The sequence below is a fragment of the Microtus pennsylvanicus genome, chromosome 1, assembly GCF_037038515.1.
Source record: "Microtus pennsylvanicus isolate mMicPen1 chromosome 1, mMicPen1.hap1, whole genome shotgun sequence".
Classification (NCBI taxonomy): Eukaryota; Metazoa; Chordata; class Mammalia; order Rodentia; family Cricetidae; genus Microtus; species Microtus pennsylvanicus.
The window spans coordinates 134,833,288-134,857,697 of record NC_134579.1 but is presented as its reverse complement, the minus strand read 5'-3'; the positions used below and the strand labels follow the sequence as shown (position 1 = coordinate 134,857,697).

The window sequence follows — 24,410 nt, the reverse complement described above, 5'->3', positions numbered from 1 at the left end:
TTCCTAGCAAGGTTCTTCTGTTCTGCTCTGCCTTGCTGAGGCCCCCTAAGGGATGACCCAGCCAGGTTCTTCTAGTCTGCAACACGGATGAAGGTCATTACCAAAGACTCTTTTGAGAAAGAGATGTATTTGGGAAGGAGTTAAGGAGGGTGGCTGCCTCTACCAGGGAGGAATAAATGGTAGCCTCTAACTAAACAAGTGGAGATGCTTATGTAGGACTTCTTAGGGGCTGAGTTTTCCCAGGGAGAAGGGGATTAGTTGTTTTTTCCATGCTCAGGGATTGGTCAATTTAACTGGTCAGGGGCAGAGATGGCTCTGACTTCATGGCCAAACTGTGTTTCTTTCATTGTTCCTTTTTAGCTTTTTGACTCTCATCTTAGGACTAGGGCATATTTCTTTCACTGGCTCTGATTCTAGGGACAAAGTGTGTTTCTTTGACACTAGTGTCAGAGCCAGGGCACGTGTCTTTAGTCCTGGGTTCAGGGATAAAAATGTTTTTCTCCCTGGTCAAAGTCTCAGATCCAGGGAGTGTTTTTCACTGGCTCTGGGTTCAGAGTTAGGGTGTTCAGTGATTGGTTGGTTTCCTGCTCCAGTTGTCCCTTTTACCCTACACAGTTACCTACATCAAAGATTTCTCAGTGTTCATTTTCTCGCTGTTATACCTTTTCTAAAATTGATCACAGCTTAAGTCAAAGCTGAAGACTCACGGTCATTCCCGCCATCATGCCCTGAGGGATGCATGACTCGGGGTGGCCTTTCGGTCAGAGTTGATTCCGTTTGATTCAGACATCCCCTTCGGGTCTCTGTATGCCAGTCTTCTTTAGCTTGGCAGTCACTTCTGAATATGGAGATTTTGAGACCAAGAAGTTTGCTATTGTCCTCAGTTTCCAACAACGAGTCACTGCTTTCAATAGTGTCCCTTTCAAGTGTCACAACCAATGCCATGTTAAAGACACCGTTCTGACCTTCAAACACAGCACATAGGCCCAACTTTTGCCAAAGTGATGGCAAAGACCTAATCCATTAAAGACCTGATCCATAGTTCCAGGAAAGGCCCTAAATGTACTGACCTTGCTTTCTGGCTTCTGTTGTTCTGCTTCTTGCTAACTGAAGTGTGACAATCAGCGTGTGGTTTTGTGCGTTAAATACAGAGTGCTGTAAGACTCAGAGATTCATGATTTGGGCACATCCCCCGGCAGCCACCAGGCAGCAATACAGACTTTCTTTTGAGCTTTAAAAGGCGTTCATGTGTACTCTTTGGCGGACTTAGCTTGCAACACTGTGATGATCACTTTGTTTCGTACCTGTGCTCCAGGTTGGCAAAAAGCAAAATACATGTCGTCAAACTAGAACTTACAGGAAACAGAAAAGGCAAACTGGACGCAACTCGAAATGTAAATAAACAGTAACTTTTAAGAAATTTAAGAAAGAGCTGTGAGAATGACACCAGTGTCATGTGTGAGTCTTGGGGATAAGGACAACACATCCAATCAGTGGTCCCAAAACCTAGGTGGTACCCTGGCAAGTTTGTTGGCAAGCACTACTTATTTTTTTAAAGTGTATAATTGTAGGCAGACTTCACTGTCCTGACAGCCAGTTCCCAAAAATCCACACTGAGGCTGATTATTAACTGTAAATGCTTGGTTCATAACTTAGGATTGCTTTTAGCTAGATCTTATAATTTAAATTAATCCATTTCTATTAATCTTTGTGCTGTCCCAAGGCTCGTTTACCTCATCTGTGTACTGTTCAGCCTTCTCACTCTGCATCTCATGGCATCCCCCACACTCTGCCCTTCTCCCCAGAATTCTCTCTGCCCCAACAATCTCATGGCGTCTCCCCCACTCTGCCCTTCTCCCCAGCATTCTCTCTGCTCCAACAATCTCGTGTCGTATCCCCCACACTCTGCCCTTCTCCCCAGCATTCTCTCTGCTCCAACAATCTCATGGCGTCTCCCCCACTCTGCCCTTCTCCCCAGAATTCTCTCTGCCCCAACAATCTCATGGCGTCTCCCCCACACTCTGCCCTTCTCCCCAGCATTCTCTCTGCCCCAACAATCTCGTGTCGTATCCCCCACACTCTGCCCTTCTCCCCAGCATTCTCTCTGCCCCAACAATCTCATGGCGTCTCCCCCACTCTGCCCTTCTCCCCAGCATTCTCTCTGCTCCAACAATCTCATGGCGTCTCCCCCACTCTGCCCTTCTCCCCAAAATTCTCTCTGCCCCAACAATCTCATGGCGTCTCCCCCACACTCTGCCCTTCTCCCCAGCATTCTCTCTGCTCCAACAATCTCATGGCGTCTCCCCCACTCTGCCCTTCTCCCCAGCATTCTCTCTGCCCCAACAATCTCATGGCGTCTCCCCCACTCTGCCCTTCTCCCCAGCATTCTCTCTGCCCCAACAATCTCATGGCGTCTCCCCCACTCTGCCCTTCTCCCCAAAATTCTCTCTGCCCCAACAATCTCATGGCGTCTCCCCCACACTCTGCCCTTCTCCCCAGCATTCTCTCTGCCCCAACAATCTCATGGCGTCTCCCCCACTCTGCCCTTCTCCCCAGCATTCTCTCTGCTCCAGCAATCCTGCCTAGCTGTCAGCCAATCAGCTTTTTTTTAATCAATGACTTTTTTTTATATTTATTTATTATGTGTACAATATTCTGTCTGTGTGTATGTCTGCAGGCCAGAAGAGGGCACCAGACTTCATTACAGATGGTTGTGAGCCACCATGTGGTTGCTGAGAATTGAACTCAGGACCTTTGGAAGAGCAGGCAATGCTCTTAACCACTGAGCCATCTTTCCAGCCCAGCCAACCAGCTTTTATTAACAATGAGAGCAGCACATCTTCATGGTGCACAAAAAGATTATTCCACAACATATAATCCAAATAAAATGAGTCATAACCTTAGTGCATTGACGAGATCCTCCTAATGCAGATTAGACAGTCTTGCCTGGTAGGTGGTGCACACCTGCAGGATCAGTACTCGGGAGCTGGAGGGCAGGAAGGTGACTCAGCCATCAAGAGCACTGTCTGCTCTTCCAGGAGTTTTGAGTTCAGTTTCCAGCACCCACATTGCAGCTCACAGACATCTATAACTGTACTGTCATTGCTTCTGATGCTCTCTTCTGGTGTGCAGAAGTACGCACATACAAAACACCCATACACAAACTACACAAAGAAATAAATCTTTTTAAAAAAGAGTCAGAAGCTGTAGTGTAACAGGACCCAGACCTTAGCACAACTGACTCTATTTGGCTGTAAAACTCAGTATGTACACGGCACCCCTTGCCAAAATGAAAACAAAGAGCTAACCCATCAAAGTCCATAGTTCTAGGAAAGGCTCTAAATGTGCTAGTCTTGTGGTTTGGCTTCTGCAGTTCTGCTTTTGGCTAACTGTTCTTGTTAACTGAAGTCTGTCAGCCCAAAGCTCACCCTGAGAAAGACTCAGGGCTCCGTGGGGATCCTGAATACCAGTGTAGTTCACAGGTGAGCTAGTAAGGACTTCTATTGGTTTAAACCCATGTCTGAGCAGTCTTCTCTGAGGGATACCCCACAGCCTGGTGGACATAGTAAGTTCCAGGCCATCCAAGAATATGTAGTAAAAAACAGAAAAAAAAATAGATAACCCAAACACACCAATATACTTGTGATTTTTCCACATTTTAACCTAAATAGAACCCAATTTTTAAAAAAAACAACAGATTAAAAATTGCTGCTTAACACAAGGTATGGTGGCTCACCCTTTAGTTCCAGCATTTAGGAGACAGAGGCAGATTGATATCTGAGTTGTAGGTCAGCCTGGTCTACAAAGCAGGTTCCAGGAGAATCAAGGCTACACAGAGTAACCCTGTCTTGAGGGGAAAAACAATAAAACAAAATAAATACACAAAACACAAAACAAACCCCAAAAGGTGCTGACTAGGTAAGAAATTTAAAATATTAACAGAGACATGGCAGCACACACCTCCAATCCCAGCGCTGGGATAAGATGCTGCAGGATCAGGGGTTAGCCCCTGCTACAAAGACAGTTGGAGGCCAGCCTGGGCTACATAACCTTCTCTCAAAATTAACAAATAAAAATGAAAGACAATATTAACAAAAGATCAATCTTATTCCCTGTTCAATTCATGTTTATGCATATTTATAGTAACTAACATCTTATTAGCAGAAATTATTAATCCATCTTGACAGTGTGGTTGTCTTTTTGTTTGAGACAGGGTCTTACTATTTAGTTCTGGCTAGCCTAACTCACAGAGACCCATCTGCCTCTGCCTCCCAAGTACTGGAACTAAAGGTGTGTACCACCACCACTGCCTGGCTAACCTGTAATTTTCCTTTAAATTGTATTTGTTTTTATGAGTATGGATGCTTGGTTTGAGGTATATCTCTGTATTACTTGTGTTTCTGGTGCCTGCAGAAACCAAAGAGGGCATCAGAGTCCTTGGAACTGGAGTTACAGACAGCTGTGAGCTGCCATGTGGGTGCTGGGAATTGAATCCAGGTCCTCTGGAAGAACAGCCAGTGCCCTTAACCCCTGAGCCATCTCTCCCGCACCAACAATGCTGTTGACACAATGATATCTCCTAAGAAATTTGGTTTGAGGAGATTAATATTATTCTGTGGATGTCATTTAATCTTTGAAACAATATTTAAAAACATATAACTGGGTACTGCTTCACATAACCGTCTGCCTGTTCTCCTAGTAATTATGAATAATTGACATATAATTCCCAAAGACGTAAATACTGAAAAGCTTCATTTGAATGTCATTAGTGCTCCCTTTTTCTCCCGACATGCGCTGAAATACAATAAAACCAGTTACAACTGAGAATTATCAAGGTATTGTTTAAGTAATTCACATGAATTTTGGAGGTTGGGGAAACAGAAAATGGCAATGTATACCAAATCACTGATAATGAATATTCCTACTGGGTATAGTGGCACTTCCCCTTAATCCCAGCACTCCAGAGGCAGAGCCAGGCAGATGTCAGTCAGCCAGGACTACACAGTGAGACCTCCATCTCCAAAACAATTTCTTTCCTCTTAAAAATGTGCCAGGAATGGTGGTTCCTTTAATCCTGTGGCCTGGGAGGCAGGGCAGACACATCCCTGCAATTTCAGGGCCAGCATAGTCTACAAGTGAGTTCCAGGTCATCGAGAGCTACATAGCAAGACCTATCTCAAAACAAGTCTCTCTCTCTCTCTCTCTCTCTCTCTCTCTCTCTCTCTCTCTCTCTCTCTCTCTCTCTCTGTGTGTGTGTGTGTGTGTGTGTGTGTGTGTGTGTGTGTGTCTATGTGTCACATCTGTGTATGCCTGCTGCTGGCTGACATCCCATCCCATGTCTGGGGCTGTTCACCTTCATGAAATCTGGGGCTTGCTGACTCAGCTAGGCTCCCTGACTTGTGAACCCCAAAGATATTCCTGCCTGCCTCTTCAGCACTGAAATTACAAGCCTGTACCATCCCATACCAGGTTTCCTAGGTGGGCGTTAGGATGAACTCAGGTCGTCATGCCTGTGCAGCAAGCACTTCAGTGCCTAACGACATTTATATAATGCTAAAATAGAAATATGTAGGTCAACTTGTGTATGGAATATTTTCCTCAGTGAGATTATTAATTACACCCCCTCAAAAAAACATAGTAAAACCTATCTACATTGAAAGCATTTTTTTCTAAAGAATTAGAAAAGAAATCTATTATGAACACTTAGAGGAAATAGGTTGGAAATATGACAGAGTACAGTACTAAAAACAATTAAATTAGGCTACAAAGTTTTGTACATTTTTAAGAAATCATACTTCATCAATATAACACATTTCTGATAGTAAGATTTTCCTTCCAAAAAACATACAATTGGAATTAAATTTTCCTTTCAGATTAAATATTGTTTCATCTAAAAGAGAGAATGAATGTAGTTTTATCATTGCCTTTTTCTGTTGAATGACCAATCAATACACCATATTGGATTAAATCATTGGAAAAGTATTAATAAATACCACAGGACTTCTAAAATGGCCATTGGAATCCTATTCTTGGAACCTCAAGACTCCATCTTCCCTTACACTTTACCTTGGGGGAAAATCCCCTTCCTAAGAGCTCCATCCTGAACACAAGGCTGTGGTATTTAAGTCTGAACCTTCATTCTAGGTTCCAAATATCAGCTTCCCTTTTAATAGCCATTTCTCTGCATTCTGTGCAGTGTGGCTACCTGGAGAAATGACAGAGGCAGTGACAGAAATCCCAGTGCGCACATTCCAAGAAACCACTTCTCGATGGCATCCCTGCACTCCTGCCGCCCCCCAGTAACACTGGATGTTTTCTGTGTATTACCGATGGGGGAGACAATGTGTACAGACCGAAATGAGAACGCAACACAGCCCACACCTCGCAGTCTCTTCTACAGTCTCAACAGGACCTCCTGCCCATAATTTTCAGCTTAGAACTGTTAAAATGAAATTCTACCATACTAAGAAGAATGGGGATGGGGGCTACATTGGGCCCAAATTGATCAATGCATAGCGCTGTCACGAGATCAAGTGGTCACAGTATGACATTATCACAAAGAGCCCGGTCCCATTCAGTCACCTAATCAGAGCCAGTCAAGCGCTCCCACTGGGCACACCCCACACCGAGGTAGCCACGCACTCCCACGAGCAGCTGACAGCCACAAGGTCCCAAAGTCCCACACAGGGTCCCAAGTACCAGGAAATCGGAAGAACCACTGCCACTCGGACCCGAGTCAGCTCAACTCAGCACACAGGGAAAAGAAAGAGAAAAAAGATGTCCACGGCAGAGGAAGGGGACCCCGAAGCCGAGCTTCCAGGGCCGGCCTGAGGTCGGGGTGGAAGCCATTCAGGCCCAGCCAAGAAGACAACGGTTCAGACGCAGGGAGAGAGACAGGCGCCCCAGCATCTAACGGGCTGCCCCAGAGGCTCCTGGGAGTGCGAACCCCCGGGATGCGTGCGCAGGCGCAGACGGCTGAGCCGCGGCAGGGAGGTGAGGCTGCTGGCTCCTGGGGCGTCTGAAGAAGCTGAGGACCGCAGTGGATGGATGCTCCGGATCCCGAGAGCGACAGAGAGAGCGAATCCAGATGGGGAGGCCGGGGAGGAGACCGGGAGGCCGAGCCGGGCCTGGTAATTTGGGGGGTAAGGAAGCGGGACCCGGACACTCTGAGCCTCAGCACAGGGCCTCGGGCGTGGTCCGTGGGCGTGACCCTGAGGATGACTGCTGGTGACCCAAGGGCGCAGGGGCACTTTACGTGTTTAAGTGCAAGGAAGCTCAGTGGCTGGGAGCAGGACCCTGGGCAGTACGATCGTTGCCTGTGAGGATGTAGGGCGCAAGTTGGGGTTTGTCTCCCTTTTTTTTTTTTTTTTTTGGTGGGGAAACCAGTGCGGTCTCCTTGGATGTGTGAAACATGGATGATGGAGACTTGCTTAGGATTGCTGCGCCACGCCTCTATTTTTAGATTAGGTGTGACTCGTACTTGAGACAGGATAATTGAAAGTGATCTGTGAAGGTGATTGTGAGTGACTTTGCCTGGAATTGTACCACGTTCTGTGGTCACGAATGACATGCGAAGCTGTAGTTTGGTGGGTTTCTGAAGGATGTTTGAGAGACTAAGCGCATGTGTGCGTTCTTCTGTTGTTTCTCATGGTTTTATGTCTGTAGTACTCTTGATACTTCAATGATTGAGGAATGCTGTATCACCACACGTGTAATATTTTTTTTAAAGACAGAGATTCCTTCTATTTTCCAGCTGTTGGGCTTCCAGGTGATGTGTGCCTGGAAGTTACCTACTATTCAGTTATCAGATTAGCAGCCAGCAAGCCTGCCTCACGAATTTCTAAGTAGGAGCTTAGCCAATATGATGGCATTCATGTTGGAAAGGAATAGGTAAGATTTTCATAATCCACAGTGGCGAAGCCCAGCGTGATGTTAAAATGAACGGTGTTGCTTGGGAGCCTGCTGGAGGGGTAGCACTTTCTGCTTGTAGCTACCACTTTCTGCATATTTGTGTAAGTGGATTCTTCTGCTCCTGAAAACTGTGAAAATAGTTAGCACACTTTTACTTCTAAGACCAGCCTTGTCCTGGTAATGAAAGTACTTCTGCCAACCAGAACTCCACCGGAGCAGTCTGCACTCCAGACTTAGCCAAATGGGAGACTGCAAATGGCAAGAGTGGCCAGTTTCTTTTCTGTGTCCATATCTATACTACTAAAACATGTTGTGCAGTATTTACTTCTAGAATTAAGTATTAGTAATAAGTATTGTTTATTTAACAATATATGCTTATATACCTATGCTTTTTAAAGATTTGTTTTCATGTACATGAGTGTTTTGCCTGCATGAATGTATTGCACCGTGTGTGCCTGATGCCCATGGCGGTCTTAAGAGGTTATCCCCACTGGAACTAGAGTTACCAGTGTCTTTGAGCTACCATGTGGGTGCTGGGAACTGAGCATGCGGCCTCTGCAAGAGCAGCAAGTGCTCTTAACCACTGAGCCATTCTCCAGCCGCTGACTATGCTTCTGAAATAGTATGATACAAAGAAATCAATAAGGAGATAAAATGGGAATAGAAAATCCAGATATTTTCTGCTGTGGGGAAATGTAATACATGACCATGTTGGGGAATATTATTTTCAGGTGTGTGACTTTTGTTTCCGCTGCTGTGCCTGTCTAAAACACCTCATGGTCCTAACAAAGAGATGAACGATCAATAGTGAGGCAGGAGCAAGGATAGGTGGGGCTGGAGGCAGAGAGGATAAACAAACATGGAGAATCAGGAGCAAAAGAGAACAAGGAGAAGAGGATGTCAGGCCAGCCACGGAGTAAGAGTGGGAATAAGCTATACAAAAGTAGGAGAAAGGTAAAAGCAGAAGCAGAAGGTAGACAGGTTAATTAGTTAAGAAAAGCTGTCAAGAAACAAGGCAAGCTGGATGTGAGGGTGATCTGACTGCGACATCTGTCACCCCATTGATCGCCAGGGTTGATTCAGCTGATCTGGCTGGCTAGGCGGGTGCCCCCTTCCTTCATTGCCACCCCATGTGTGTCCCTCCTGGAGCTGCACACTCAGCGGAAGAGGAGGACCAGTCTTTGGTCAAGGGTACACGAATAGCTGTCTCCCTTGCTAGAACCTCCAAACACGCTTCAAAGAAACAAGCCAAGCTAAGGCTGGGCATTCATGACTAAGAATAAGCCTCCATGTAAGATTTATTTGAGAACTGGGTGGTGAGCCCCCCAAAAGTCAGAAGAGTAAAAGATCACACAACATGACCTGATCTTTTGAAACATGTAAAGAAGTTTAATATGTAATGAAGGTGGCATTTACTTGCCTGGCAGTGGTGGTGCAGACCTTTGATCCCAGCACTTGGGAGACAGAGGCACAGAGTGAGTTCCAGGACAGCCAAGGCTACACAGAGTAACCCTGTTTTGAAAATTTAAAAAAAAAATGGCATTTACTATTAGTTGAGGAGACATCAGTTACACAATATAAAACACAGCTAAACAGTTTACAGGAGATTTTCACAATGAAAGCCAAAGAAACGAAACTAAAGAAGTTATTTGACTCTCAAAACGATTTGCATCTTAAGCAGAAAATAGGATCTGAGAATATAGTTCAGTGATAGAACATGAGGGAAAAAAATCAGAAGGTGGAGCCAACCAATTAGGAAATACCCGTGGCGGAGATATAACAAACCAGACATCATTACAAGACAGGGGAAATGGTAAACGTGGTAAAGGAAGCTGATCACAGTAAGAAATAGATCCCTTCAGATGGCAGTACAGATCTGATAAAGACTCGGGGCTTCTCATCTGCATCCATCTGGGCCGGGGAAGGTACTGTCAGGTGCTGCTGGTGACTGCGCAGGTCGTGAAGAAGCTGTGGCTTGGGCAGTGCCGAGCACAGTACTCAGAGTCTTGCTTGTGCTGTCAAGGGCTGTGTCCCTAGTCAGAACAGAACACTGCATTTGCAAGCTGCAGCAACTTCCACGGAATCCTTCCTAGCTCAGCAAGAGATGAGGTTTCTGGTTTGGGAGAGAATGCAGGACTTGTTTACTCCTACACAGACCTTTGTCCCGGGTTTTGGAAGTGCACTCAGAGAAGGCATGTGCAGAAACACTGGAAATGTATGCGGATCTAATGGAGTTATTCCGGGAGATCTAATTGGAGCGTGCTTTTTTCCTGGCTCCTCACGAACCTCCATCTTTGCCTTCATAGGACTCTTTCCTCTTCCAAAAGAGGAGCCCAGACGACGAGGCTCATCTCTCACGAATCTAAAAGCCATGTCTAAGGTGAGATACTTCCTTTTTTGTTGTGGTTGTTGTTTTTTTGTTTCAGGAAATAGGAACATTTGCTTAGCAATGTCATTTCTGCTGCCTGGATGTTAGGATTTGCTGCCATGAAACATTTTCAGTTAAGGCCAGGGTCTCTAGTTAAGGTCTGGGCTGGAGAGACATGTGACACTGTCTGTAGTGCTGAAGGGGGGTGCCTTCTCAAGTAGTCTTCTCTAGATGGCTCACCTGCCTCCCCGATTCCAAGGCTGGTACCAAATTCCAGTCAGATGAACTTGAGCCTTCCCTAGGTATACCTTCTGTTTATGGCCACTGTTCACAGACTGGCTCGTTACATTGCTCGCTGACCCTTTGTCCATCTCCTTACAGCAGTACTGCTGTAACGAAAATGTCTTGATTTTGAGAGAAATAAATTATTGTACTTGAATGAACCCATTTTATCCTGACACTGACTTGAGCTCTAAGTTGTGAGTGCCCAAGAAGCAGACATGGGTGGGGGTGAAATTGTTAGATCACGTGGTTAGTTTATGGGAAGATGCCCTGTATGTGAGGGTTTCCGGGTAGACATTTGAATATGAAGTGGTACAGAAAACGGAGGTTACAAAGCTGGCCATGGTGATGCACATGATCCCGGCACGAGGGAGACAGGTAAGAGGCTCCTGATTCGTGGCGGGGTTCCAAAGTGAGGCTTGTAAAAGACAATGTTTTTAAGATTTTAGTTCTGACTGTCCTGGAACTCACTCTGTAGACCAGGCTGCCTTGAACTCACAGAGATCCGCCTGCCTCTGTCTCTGCCTCTGTGTTGGGATTAAAGGCATGTGCCACCATCACTCAACTTAGATTTCTAAAGGAATGTTTTGTCTGAGTGTTTGTGTGTGTACCCTGTGTGTGTGCCTGGTGCCCTTGGAGGTCAGAAGGTGTCTATCCTTTGGAACTGGAGTTAAAAACAGGTATTAGACTCCATGCGGATGCTGGAAACTGAACCCAGGTCCTCTTTAAGAGCAATAAATGTTCTTACATACTGAGCCATCTCCCTAGTTCCTCCTCTCTAATTTTCTGATTCTTGTCTGTCCAAAATGTCTACCAACTATGACCTGCCAGGGGAAACCTGTTCAGTATTCGACACATTTTGGTTTTTGTTTGACACAGGGTCTTGGAGCCTGTCCTGGTACTCATCCTGTAGCCCAGGCTGGCCTCAGTCTCACAGAGATCCACCTGCCTCTGCCTTTCGAGCGCTGGGATTAAAGGTGTGCGCCACCACCACCCGCCAGGAGTCAATGCTATTACAGATTTATTAGTGTCTTTTATCTGTCTCCTAAAATTTTGCATTCACTTGCAGGAGAAGAAAATGTATTGTTAGTCATTCTTGAAGTTGTTTGTCCTTGAATCAAAGACAGTACCTTGGTCCTTGTCCTGTTTTCTATCTTCTTTCATAATACTCCTCTTCCAACCTTTAAAGTGTTGGTTTTCCCCAAGTTTTAATTGGTTCACTTTTTTGCATCCTCTTTTTCTGTATACATAGTCAGAATTGCTTTGGATTCACAGGTTCTGTGACTATCAGACCCCTCTGTCCATGCTAGACGTCTGTCTGGACAGAACATCGGAACCATGTGTTCAACATGCAGGGACTGGGAGTGTAGCTCAGTCAGCAGTGTTTGCGCAGCACATGCGTGGAGCTCCGGGCTCAGTCCCCAGCACCACAGCACCTGGGCATGGCTCCGGGCTCAATCCACATCACCACAGCACCTGGGCATGGAGCTCCGGGCTCAGTCCCCAGCACCACAGCACCTGGGCATGGCTCCGGGCTCAGTTCCCAGCACCACAGCACCTGGACATGGAGCTCCAGGCTCAGTCCCCAGCACCACAGCACCTGGGTATGGCTCCGGGCTCAGTCCACATCACCACAGCACCTGGGCATGGAGCTCCGGGCTCAGTCCCCAGCACCACAGCACCTGGGCATGGCTCCGGGCTCAGTCAGTCCACAGCACCTGGGCATGGAGCTCCGGGCTCAGTCAGTCCACAGCACCACAGCACCTGGGCATGGTGGCACAGGTCTACAATCTTAATGTTCTAAAGGTGGGGAGAGGAGGATCCGTAGTTCATCCTCAGCTGCATGACAGGTCTGAGACTCACCTGGAATACGTGAGACCCTGTCTCAGAAACAAACGACCCCATAGCTGTCAGCACCTACCCATTCCATGCTCGTCAGTTCCTTTATGACCTATGGCCCAGCTTGTTATTTCCTGTTTCCTGCTTTGCTTTGCTTTCTTTTTTTGTTGTTTGTTTTGAGACAGGGTTTCATTGTATAGTGCTAGTGATCTGGAACTCGCTGCATAGCCGAGGCTGGCCTTGAACTTGCAGCATCCCGCATCTGCTTCCTGAGTCCAGGGATTGTAGACATGCACTATTATACTCAGCTCCTATCCCACCTTCCCACCCCCAGCCCTCACACACTTCCTACCTATGCAGAATCCCGAGGGCTGCGCCTGTCCTCTTCCTTCTACAGACGCTATAACCACTTCTCTCTAACCCCGCCATGTGGAAACCAGTGGTCCTTCATCAGCCCCCTGGTAATCTCCAGCACGTAATCTCCAGCAGTGGTTACCTAATGGTCTTCCCCACCTAGCACATCCTCAGCCTTCTCCAGACTTGAGGAATACTAACTTCAGCATGGTGGCACACACCTCCAGCCAGCTTCAGGGAAGCTGAGGCGGGAGATCCTGAGTCAGACTCCGGTTTGTTTCTTTCTTTGTTTTTAAGGAATGTTACCATATAACGTGTATTATGTTTCTTCATGTTCATTTTATATTCGTGTGTGTGTGTGTGTGTGTGTGTGTGTATACATTAATGTGGGTACTCGTTAAAGCCAGAAGAGGCCAGCAAATCCCCTTGGGCTGGGATTAGAGGTAGTTTAGCCTCCAGATGTGGTGCTGGGACCCAAACTCGTCTTCTAGAAGAGAGCTCTCTCCAGTCCACTTTGTGCACAACAGTAGACTATACAAGATCATGTATTGGAAAGGAAAAAAATACTAACAGTGTACATTCAAGAGTGGTTGTGATTAACTGTGTTAACTGCCACTCATGCCTGCTGATGGTTTATCAATAACAATGAATATCTTGAAAATGTGATCAAGTCCATTTTTTACTATTAAGATTTTTTTGTTAGTTTTTTGAGACAGGATCTTTCATGTAGCATTGGCTGTCCTGGAACTCGCTCTGTAGACCAGGCTGGCTTTTAACTCACAGATGCCTCTGCCATTCAAGTGCTGGGCTTAAATGTGTCCCAGTGCCCTGTTGAGTCCATTTTTAAAATTTGGTTATTTTAATTTGTGTGCGTGCGTGTGTGAGTCACGCATGTGCACCGTGTGTGCTCTGGGAAGGCAGGGGAAGGTACTGGAGTGTCTGGAACTGCATTTAACGGCAGCTGGGAACTTCCTAATGTGGGTGCTGGGAACCAACCCAGGTCCTCTGAAAGAGCAGCAAGTACTCTTGACCACTGAGCCGTCTCTCATTTTTAAGGTCACTTTCAAGGAAAGTGGTCCAGTATTACTCCGTGATGCACTCACGGCCTGCCTTTGCTTTTTTCATCTCCAAAACTCTTTCCTAAGATGCTGTCTCTTTTGCTGTTTTTTTTAAAGATTTATTTATTAAGCATACAATGTACTGCTGGCAAGGAAGGCAGCAGGTCTCATTACAGATGGTTGGGAGCCACCATGTGGTTGCTGGGAATTGAACTCAGGACCTCTGGAAGAGCAGCCAGTGCTCTTACCCTCTGAGCCATCTCTCCAGCCCTCTTTTGCTGTTTTTTAACTGACTAAAAGGTATTCTTTTTCCTGTGAATTTTTATTTATTTAAAATTTGGGGTTTTTTTTAGACAGTCTGACTGTGTAAATTTGGCTGGCTTGTCTTGTAGCTCACTCTGTAGACCAGGATGATTTTGAACTCACAGAGATCTACCTGCCTCTGCCTTCCAGGTGCTGAGATTAGAGGCGTCCCATGAGTTATTAAAACCTAGTGCCTTTTATTCCTATAATACAGACTTAATCTAAGTACAGAATTATATGTGCTCAATGAAGCTTCAAGCTGCAACATGACATTCTTTGCTCAGTGACGTATTTTCTGTGTGCATTTCCCCTCCTCGTGTGTTTGACGCCTGTTGGGTGGATGTTTCTCATATGCTTCTCTCTGTAACTTCTCATGAGCAAAATCGGGGTCTTATCTGTCAGTCCACCAGTAAACTAGCTGTATTCGGGACAAAACTGGGTAGTCTAAGATTATTTGTATTTTTTTAAATTTATTTATTATGTATACAATATTCTGTTTGTGTGTATGCCTGCTGGCCAGAAGAGGGCACTAGACCCCATTACAGATGGTGAGCCATCATGTGGTTGCTGGGAATTGAACTCAAGACCTTTGGTAGAGCAGGCAATGCTCTTAACCTCTGAGCCATCTCTCCAGCCCCAATTATTTGTATTTTTAATATGAGATAAAAGTCAATATTACTGGGGGCTGGAGGTCCTAAGTTCAATTCCCAGCAACCACATGGTGGCTAACAACCATCTGTAATGAGGTCTGGTACCCTCTTCTGGCCTGCAGGCATACATACAGACAGAATATTGTGTACATAATAAATAAATATTTTTTAAAAAAGAAACTTCCACATGTAAAAAAAAAGTCAATATTACTGGATGTATTTTTAGAAAGTGTGTGTGTTTGTGTGTGTGCAGATGTGTGTCTGTGTGTGTGAGTGTGTGTGTGAGAGACAGAGAGTGTGTGTGTCTGGGAGAGAGAGAGAGAGAAAAAGAGAGAGAGAGAGAGAGGCAGAGAGAGAGAGAGAGAGAGAGAGAGGCAGAGAGAGAGAGGCAGAGAGGCACAAACAGCACAATTAAGGGGCTGGAGAGGTAGTCCAGGGATTAAGAGTACTGGTTGCTGATGTCAGATTGGCGGCACACACCTTTAATCCCAGTACTCAGAGGCAGAGAGGCAGGGCCAGCCTGGTCTATACAGTGAATTCCAAGACAGTCAGAACTATGTAGAGAGATTAGTCTCAAACCTCCTTCCTTCGAGAAGGATCACTTGCTGCTCTTGTGGAGGGCTTTGTTCAGTTCCAGCACTCGTGTAGGGGTTCACAGTGTGTAACTCCAGTTCCAGGGGACCTAACATCCTCTTCTGGCCTCCTCAGACACTGCCTCTATGTGGTACACATACTATATCCAGGTAAATACTTCTACACATAAAATAAACGTAAAAAACAACCTCAAAATAAACATCTTTTTAAAAGATAGAATTTTTAAAAACTAGTTCACCCAGTGATCATTCCCAGACGAGCCCCTAGCATTTAATTCTACCCCATTTCCAGTAACTTCAGGATGAACTGCTACAGTGTGCCCTTACAGGGACCCGTGTCCTTCAAGGACGTGACCGTGGACTTCACCCAGGAGGAGTGGCAGCACCTGGACCCTGCTCAGAAGGCCCTCTACAGGGATGTGATGTTGGAAAACTACTGCCATTTTGTCTCTGTGGGTAAGTGTCTCTCATGTCCTTTCAGGACTTCCGAAATCAGGCCCTCATGCTTGAACAGCAAGCACATCACTAACAGACATCTCCTCTGCCCAGAGTGGCTCTCTTTTAGTTAGCAAAATAGACTATTTTGTTTTAGAGACAGGGTCTCTCGATGCTAGGAAGATCCTCCTGCCTCTGCTGGATTAAAGGTATGCACCACCATGCCTGGCCCGATCGACAGTTTTTAAAGATTTTTATTTAATGTATATGAGTGTTTTGCCTGGATGTGTATGTGTGAACCATGTGTGTGCTTGATGCCTGCAGAGGCCAGAAGAGGTGTCAGATCCCCTGGAACTGGAGTTAAGGAAGGTTGTGAGCTGCCACGTGGGTGCTGAGAATTGAACCTGGGTCCTCTGGAAGAGCAGCCAGTATTTTTATCTGCTGAGCCATCTCTCCAGTCCCAGAATATATGATTACTAACTGGTAGGACATTAATTTATACCCCATGTACCACCCTGAGGTTGTGTTTTTCTCAGTAGTTTAGAGTCCCAGCAGTTTAGATCAAGTCTCACTTTTCTTTTTGCTCTTCCTCCCTCCCTCCCTCCCTCCTTCCCTTCCTTCCTTTCTTTTTCTTCATCATCAGGATTTCACATAACAAAGCCTGATATGATCCGCAAGTTGGAACAAGGAGAAGAGCTATGGGCAGAGAGAGTTTTTCCAAATCAAAGCTGTCGAGGTAAGTCATAAATAGAAAACTTGTGTGGGATGGATGAAGGCATAGCTTGGTGCTGGTGCACCTAAGACACGCAAGGAGCTGGGTTTGGTCTCTGATGCTTCGCAGGAAAACAAGGGTCCAGTGGGAGTGGTCACACAACTGCCAAAGCCCAAACAACAGATCTCTAGGCGCTGATCTCAGCGTCTGACGGCTTTGAATGTCGGGGGGATCAACTTCAGAACTGCAGTAAGGTGCAGTTTGCCGTCTTTAGCGACTCAAGCACACGGTTCAGTGGCATGCACCACATCCTCACTGTGTCAGACTCCAGTCATGTCACAAAACTGAAACCCTGCCAGGCGGGGGTGACACTCACCTTTAACCCCTCACTCGGGAGGCAGGGACAGGCAGATCTCTGGGAGTTTGAGGCCAGCCTGGTCTACAGAGTGAGTTCCAGGACAGCCAGGGCTACACAGAGAAACCCTGTCTCAAAGAGCCATTAAAAAGAAAGGAAGGGAGGGAGAAATATTGACTCCTGCTCTCTTACCAAGAATTCATTGTTATGTAGAGACTGCCACATAGCTCTTCAGATCTGACAGATGTGCAGACCATGTATTCCAAGCCCCAGGCAAGATAAAGAGTATTTCTATTAACTCCGTCATTCCCATCAAATCTATTATGATGCATTTTCTCCCACTAAGTTTTGGATTTTACTAGAATTAGTTTTATCTATTCTAGATCATTTTCTTTATCCAACTTCATAGTTGAAAGATTCATACATGGTTTTTGATGTTTAGTCTTTTGTGGTTTTTGTTTGTTTGCCTTACAAAATGAGATAGAAAGCAGCTCAGAAAGACACCAGTTTCAGACTCTGGCCTGCACTCAGACACACACACGCGCGTGTGCTCACTCACACCCACACAAACGTGCGTGCCTACCCCACCCTCATAAAATGCACTTTTGAAGTAAAAAACATTTTATTTATGTTTTCAAACTAGTGTTTTCATTTCCTTAGGGGTGTGTGTGTGCATGCGTGTTCATGCGTGTTCATGTGTGTGAGGATGATGCAAACACTGGCAAGCATAAACACACAGTGACCTCACAGCTTTCGCTCTGAAGATGGTGGCAGGAACCAGTACAGTACAGTACTGTGCCCATCCTTCCTGGATGGCAGATATCTGCTCGGTTATGTGAAAAGTGTCTGTCAAGTGCTAGGGAGGGAACCCAGGGCACTCACATATGCTGGACCAGTGCGGTTCCTTTCACCGTGCGATCCTAGGAGCCGGATGAGGCTGTCTTCTCTAGGACCCACCGCTTTGAAAACTGTTTCTGAAAAGCTATTTCTTCTTAGCCCAAGAATTCTGTTGGGGATCCTGAGTTCTTTAAGTGTCCCCCGCAGGCTTAGGGAGCCTGAAGTCGCCTGGAGCAGCTGGAGTAGAGAGCGGGTTCTCGCATGGATGAATAGCAGTATGAAAAGGCAGAGAAGTGAAGGGGGACATAGCAGTGGAGTCGAGGGAATTGAAGACAAAACAGAGGATGGGAAAGGAGGAAGCAGTAGGAAGGAGGGGGGGCGAGGTTGTGCAGGGGCTTCTAAGCCTGAGGACCTGAATTCATCTCCCAGGTCTCCACGGTGGAAGGAGAGAACCAGTTCCCACAAATTGTCCTCTGATTTCCATGTGCAAATATGCACTCAGGTGCATGCGCACACAAAAGTAAATAAGTATAATTCTAAAAACTAACTTCCAGGTCATCTTTGGGTGCATAGTGAGTTTGAGATGCTGGGTAGTGTAATGTCGACTTGACACAAACTCAAGTTACCAGCGAGGAGGGAGCTGCAATCAAGACAATATCTCCGTAAGATTGGGCTGTACACAAGCCTGTAAGGCTTTTCTTAATTCAGGACTAATGGGAGCGGGCCCAGCCCGTGGTGGGTGGTGCCAGCCCTGGGCTGGTGGTCCTAGGTTCTGTAAGAAAGCAGGCTGAGCAAGCCAGTAAGCAGCACTCTGCCACAGCCTCCGCATCAGCTCCTGCCTCCAGGTTCCTGCCCTGTGTGAGTTCCTGTCCTGACTTCCTTTGGTGATGAACAGTGCTGTGGAAGTGTGAGCCAAACAAACCCTCTCCAACCCAGGTTGCTTTGGGCATGGTGTTTTGTCAGAGCAGTGGTGACCCTAAGACAGGGTTAGAAAGAGCTAAGAAAAAATGCTTTCAGATCAAGGGAGCCAGGGAGTTTACCCCTTCTCATAACAGAACCTAGAATGAAGACTAGAAATCACCCACATTTCCTTACTTAGAGGTAGATGCCAGCATGCCCAGCTATGAGACTCTCATTCCATCAGTTTTGTACTGGTATCCTGATGTGTTTGTCTTCACTCTTGTAGTGACACGTCTTTAATCTTAGCTTTCCATGTATGCATTGTGTGTGTGTGTGTGTGTGTGAAATCAAAGTCACCCACCTTTGGATACATGTCAAGTTCAAGATCAACATCTACATGAGACCTTGTCTCAAAAACAAAAAGATTTATTATATATATGTATCCATACCACATCTATTATATATATGTATATATACGCATGCATTGTATATCCATTGCTTTTATATGTACATATATAGACTTAAAGTATTGCTAATTAATTATATTCTCTTCTAGAAGATGAAGATGTTTTGGTGAAGTTCAAAGACTGCCAAGACAAGCATTCTAAATCCATTGTAATCATCAACCACAGGAAACTCATTAAGGAGAGAAGTAACATTTATGGGAAAACACTTACACTAGACAGGAACCATATCATTTCCAAAACACTACTTGAATATAACCCTGATGGGAAAGTTTTGAAAAATATTTCAGAATTCATTAATAGAGACATAACCCCTGTTAGACAGAAGTTGGGTGACGGTGGATGGGAGAAATCGATCCCGAATTGCAGGCATGAGAAAGCTCACCCTGTAGCCGCTCTGCACAAACCAGCGGAAAGGGCCCTGAGTTCCAAACAGCCGGCCCAGCAGCAGAACACCCAGCTTCCAGAGCAGCCATTTGGATGTAATGACTATGACAATTCCTTCTTTACGAGAGGAATGGTGTTTCCACATAACAGAGCTCACAGAGGAGACGGAAGCCTCAACTACAGTAGAGACGAAATGGCTTTCGTAGAAAAGCCAGACCTTGGTGTTCATCCACATAATCTTCTGGAAAAGAAGTCCTCTGCATACAACAAGTACGGGAAATTCTTCTGCAGAAAGTCCGTTTTTATTATGCACCCCAGATCTCAAATGGAGAAGCCCTTCCAGTGTCCTTACTGTGGGAACAGCTTTCGGAGGAAGTCCTACCTCATAGAGCACCAGCGCATCCACACGGGAGAGAAGCCCTATATTTGCAGCCAGTGTGGGAAAGCCTTCCGCCAGAAGACAGCCCTGACGCTTCATGAAAAGACACATATAGAGGGGAAACCCTATCTTTGTTTGGACTGTGGGAAGTCTTTCCGGCAGAAGGCAACCCTCACCAGACACCACAAAACACACACGGGCGAGAAAGCCTACGAATGTGCTCAGTGTGGCAGTGCCTTTAGAAAGAAGTCCTACCTCGTCGACCACCAGAGAACTCACACAGGGGAGAAGCCCTACCAGTGCACAGAGTGTGGGAAGGCCTTCATCCAGAAGACAACCCTCACCGTCCACCAGAGGACGCACACTGGAGAGAAGCCGTACATCTGTACCGACTGCGGCAAGTCCTTCTGCCAGAAGACGACTCTCACGCTCCATCAGAGAATCCACACCGGGGAGAAGCCCTACATCTGCACTGACTGTGGGAAGTCCTTCCGCCAGAAAGCGATCCTCACTGTGCACTACAGAATACACACAGGAGAGAAGTCCAACGGCTGCGCCCAGTGTGGAAAGGCCTTCAGTCGGAAATCCAACCTCATTCGCCATCAGAAAACCCACACGGGAGAAAAACCCTACGAGTGTAAGGCGTGTGGGAAATTCTTCAGTTGTAAGTCAAACCTCATTGCCCACCAGAAAACTCACAGGGCAGAGAACATTCAGTGAGTGCTCTGATTTTATTTTTCTATTTGTTTTTTAGGATTTTGAGACAGAGTCTCACGATGTAGCCTTGGCTGGCCCGGAACTTGGTACATAGACCAGGCTCAGCGAGCCGCCTGCCTCTGCCTCCCGAGTGCTGCGCCACCAAGCCCTGCAGATTTTTCTGGTACAGAGTGCTTTCAAGTTCGATTCCTTACAATTGCTGCTTGTTAACAATACAAGTATGTGACACATACAAATACCACTGGATAAATGAAATGACCAAAAATGGAAAATAAAGGCTTCGTTTTTGTATTCCTGGGTTCAGCAGACTAAACCGACCTCTGATGAACTGTTGTAACCATTCAGATTTGCTTATTTCCCATATCATGAGATACATGCATTTCTTGTAAATCAGTAATAGACCACTGTCCAAATGCAGCTTGTCTGTATGAAGTAAAAATTGTTACCTCCTCCATGTTAACCACAGTTCAACCTGTAACATTGTAATTGGCTCTTCCACATTATAAACCTTGATATAAAACAGATTGTTCACTCGGCTCCATTCACTCGTCGTCTCTGAGTCCAGTCATGAGTGCATGCGGCAGAAGGTCATTGATTTGTATTCTGTATAGAATTCCATTATATAAGCATATCACTTTTACCCATTCTGCTCTCGATGGACTTCTACTTTGTTTACTGCTTAGGGTCATAATAAAGATGTACACGTATGCCCTTTTCTGTGTATTCATGGGATGGAATTGCTGTGTCTTAGGATTCGGTCAGCTTTGGTAGATACTACCAAATAGTTCTGAACTTTCATAGCATGAGATTATTTTACCCAGAAGAAAAATAACTACAAATATCCCCAGTATGACAGAGGTTCAAATGACAGGATTCTGGACTCGAGCGGTGATTCAGTGGTTGAAAGGCTTGCAGAAGACTCAGGTTTCGTTCCCAGCACCCACTTGGTGACTCACAACAGCTCTAACTGCATCTCAGAGGGTCCAGTGCTCTTCTCTGGCTTCTGCAGACGCCAGGCATTCATGAGGCTGCATACATAGGCGAGCAGGCAAAACAGTGATCCACTGACCTCCCCCCCCCCCAGAAGTCATGGGAAGATGTCGAGAAGGTAACTCGAGCTATACCATGGTGGAAAATGGGAATAGATGTGTGGACAAAGGCTTCTAGTCATAGCCCGAGTCTTAATATAGTAATTAATAAACTTGGGCTGCCTTTAACCACGTTAATACGTTATTTGAAATGTACTAGATAAAGAGACACAGTCAGCATTCCTTTCCATCAGCACAGGAAAATCTACAAAATAGTTGAAAACGGAGGTGGGTAGAAAAATACAGCTTGTATCATATTGAAATGTTGAAGTGTGTGTGTGTGTGTGTGTGTGTGTGTGTGTGTGTGTGTGTGTGTATGTGTGGTAATTCTAGAGAACAACCTCAGTTCTCAGAAGCTAGCTTCTTTTATGAAGAAGGGTCTCAACAGATTGGAGTTTAGCAAGTAGCTAGGCTGCCTGGCCAGTGAACCCTACATGTCTCCACCTCCCAACAACCAGAGTTACAAGCTTGTGCCTCTGCACCTGTTTTTTTCCCATGGCTTCAGGCATGGAACTTGGTCCTCTGCTTGCATGGCAAGCACTATGCCAGCTGACCTATCTCCCCAGCACCTGGGAACTGGTGGGATTTCAAGCCAGAGCTTGCAGCAAGCTCAAGGAATGGTGGGATTTCACGTCCTGATCTTGGGATTTTCACTCTAGTGCAGGGGCTGGGTCCAGCTGTTAGGGCTGTGTGAATGGAACCTGGTGGCTGGAAATTCTCAGGGGCAGGGCCTGGCCACTCATGTGCCTTAAGGGGCTTACGTTCTCACTAATGCCAGGGACCAGCCTGAGCAGAGAAGGGGGTCTCGAATCTGGGATGTCTGGAAGGTGAAGCGAGTACACGAACACAGGATTCTGATGCCAGCTGACAGGACATTAGTTGCAGGGGAGGCTTCTCCCTCTGACCCTGAGCTTCAAACCTCAGTCTTTTATTGTAAATTTTACACAAGGAAATTGATTTTTTTTCTTTTTTTTTTTTTGATTTTTTTTTCTTGTCAGAGGTTAATCATTACCTGAGCAAAGCAGTTCACAAAAAAAAAAAAAAAATACAAAGATCCCTTGAAATCAGAACCTCATCATTCATTATGACATTTTCCCAGTTCCCAAGCCCCATGCCAGCCACTATATCCCTAATTCCTAGCTGAGGTAATCATAAAACAACTTCTGAGGCTTTCACCTCAGACACTAATTACTTACAGTTACAGAAGCATAGTTCAGTGGGTTTCACTCCATTGCTGTACCTTTCCCAGTGTTGTTCCTCACAATTCCAATTTTGATTTATAAGGCCATAGGCAGTCAACCCTAAAGCCCTAGGTTCTTCAGAAACTTCATTCATCATAGCCAAGTTCCTTCCTGTTTCAGTATAACTCTTTTGCCAAGTTTCATAGTCAGGCAAAAAACAATTTCTTCATTTTTTCCCAAATTTCCCCAATTCTTTCATCAGTCAGGTTTTTCCCCCATGACCTGCTTTACAGCATCAAGGCCTGCCCTCTCTGTCAGATCAGGAAGATTCAGTATCGTACAGCACATCCATATTTTCAGAAACCACTGGTATGGAAGGAGAAAAAGCACACTAGTAGAATTGCTATAGCCAGAATCATCTGTCACATTGCCAAATGTGTATGCAGACGCCATAGAAGCGGTCCTGGGGCAGGTAGGTGTTTTCTCCTTGGCCCTCAAGTAACATGCTCATTTAGCTGCCACTGGGTTGCCTGGAGGGAATGGCTTCCTGCATCTCAGAAACCGCATGTGGGGCTATGCTTTGCCATCTCCAGCACACTGAAGGGTTGGGAAGGGGTGATATAATTAGACTACTTCCTGTTAAATGGGGACATCAAAGTCCTTTGGCCACACTTGACCTTCACCATCAGGGTATAATTGGGAGCCGCAGGCCTCTGCCTTCTTAGTTGGGGCTGGTAATCGTATAATAGCTTGGTTAAAAGTCTGGTTAAAAATCTTTTGGATCTGTTGTTGAAGAAATCCAGACAAGAAGTTGATGAACTAGTAGGATTAAGAAAAGGAGGTGTTGTGGGGTATTTTAATCACGCTCTGATACTCATGAGACTGCCCAGTAACTTTATACCTTGAGCCAGCAACTAACTGACCAGAATCAGCCATAGAGAAGTCAGCACCGTGGATAGAAAAGACACACAGGAAGGAAAAGGTGGGCACTGGAGTTTGAGCTTCCTCTTGGTTCTGGGACAAGAGAAGAGACATGTCTCTGTGGTGCGTCTGACCAAAAAAACAAGGTCAGCTAGTTGCTACTCAGCCTCTCTGAGCTAGCAGGTTTTCACCCCAGCCTATGACATCTGAGTCTTACTGATAAATAGACACGTTGTGGCACATGGTTGCCACTGCAGAACCCGAGCAGCAGAACCAGAAGCCCTGCCAGGCTGCCACTAAGTGGTGGGTAGGGAACTGAGTGAGGGACTGTAGGGCGGCAGATGATAATGGAATTATCAATAGATTCATGTGCAGCCACTAAGCCAACAGGAAAACATCAAGAGGATAGAACCGGGTTGTGGAGGCACACACCATTAATCCCAGCATTCGGGAGGCAGAGACAGCGGATCTCTGTGAGTTTGAGGCCAGCCTGGTCTACAGAGCTAGTTCCAGGACAGCCAGGGCTACAGAGCTAGTTCCAGGACAGCCAGGGCTACACAGAGAAACCCTGTCTCAAAAAACCAAAAAATAAAACAATAGAAAAAGAGGAGACAAGGGGTTAAGAAGGGTAGTATCCAGTTCCATATTGGACTGCCAATGATCCACTAGCCAGAGG

The 24,410-nt window shown here is 45.9% G+C and overlaps 1 protein-coding gene across 1 annotated transcript in view; it reads left to right on the top strand.

Moving 5' to 3' along the window:
• The first annotated feature begins 6,917 nt into the window (after positions 1-6,917).
• Positions 6,918-24,410, top strand: part of LOC142853460 (uncharacterized) — a 38,572-nt gene continuing 21,079 nt past the window's right edge. The window contains exons 1-5 of the mRNA XM_075978576.1: positions 6,918-7,142; positions 10,218-10,291; positions 15,688-15,814; positions 16,437-16,529; positions 19,154-20,543. Coding sequence (XP_075834691.1) covers positions 7,088-7,142; positions 10,218-10,291; positions 15,688-15,814; positions 16,437-16,529; positions 19,154-20,543 — 1,739 coding nt within the window. The 5' untranslated portion in view covers positions 6,918-7,087. The remainder of the gene's footprint in view (positions 7,143-10,217; positions 10,292-15,687; positions 15,815-16,436; positions 16,530-19,153; positions 20,544-24,410) is intronic.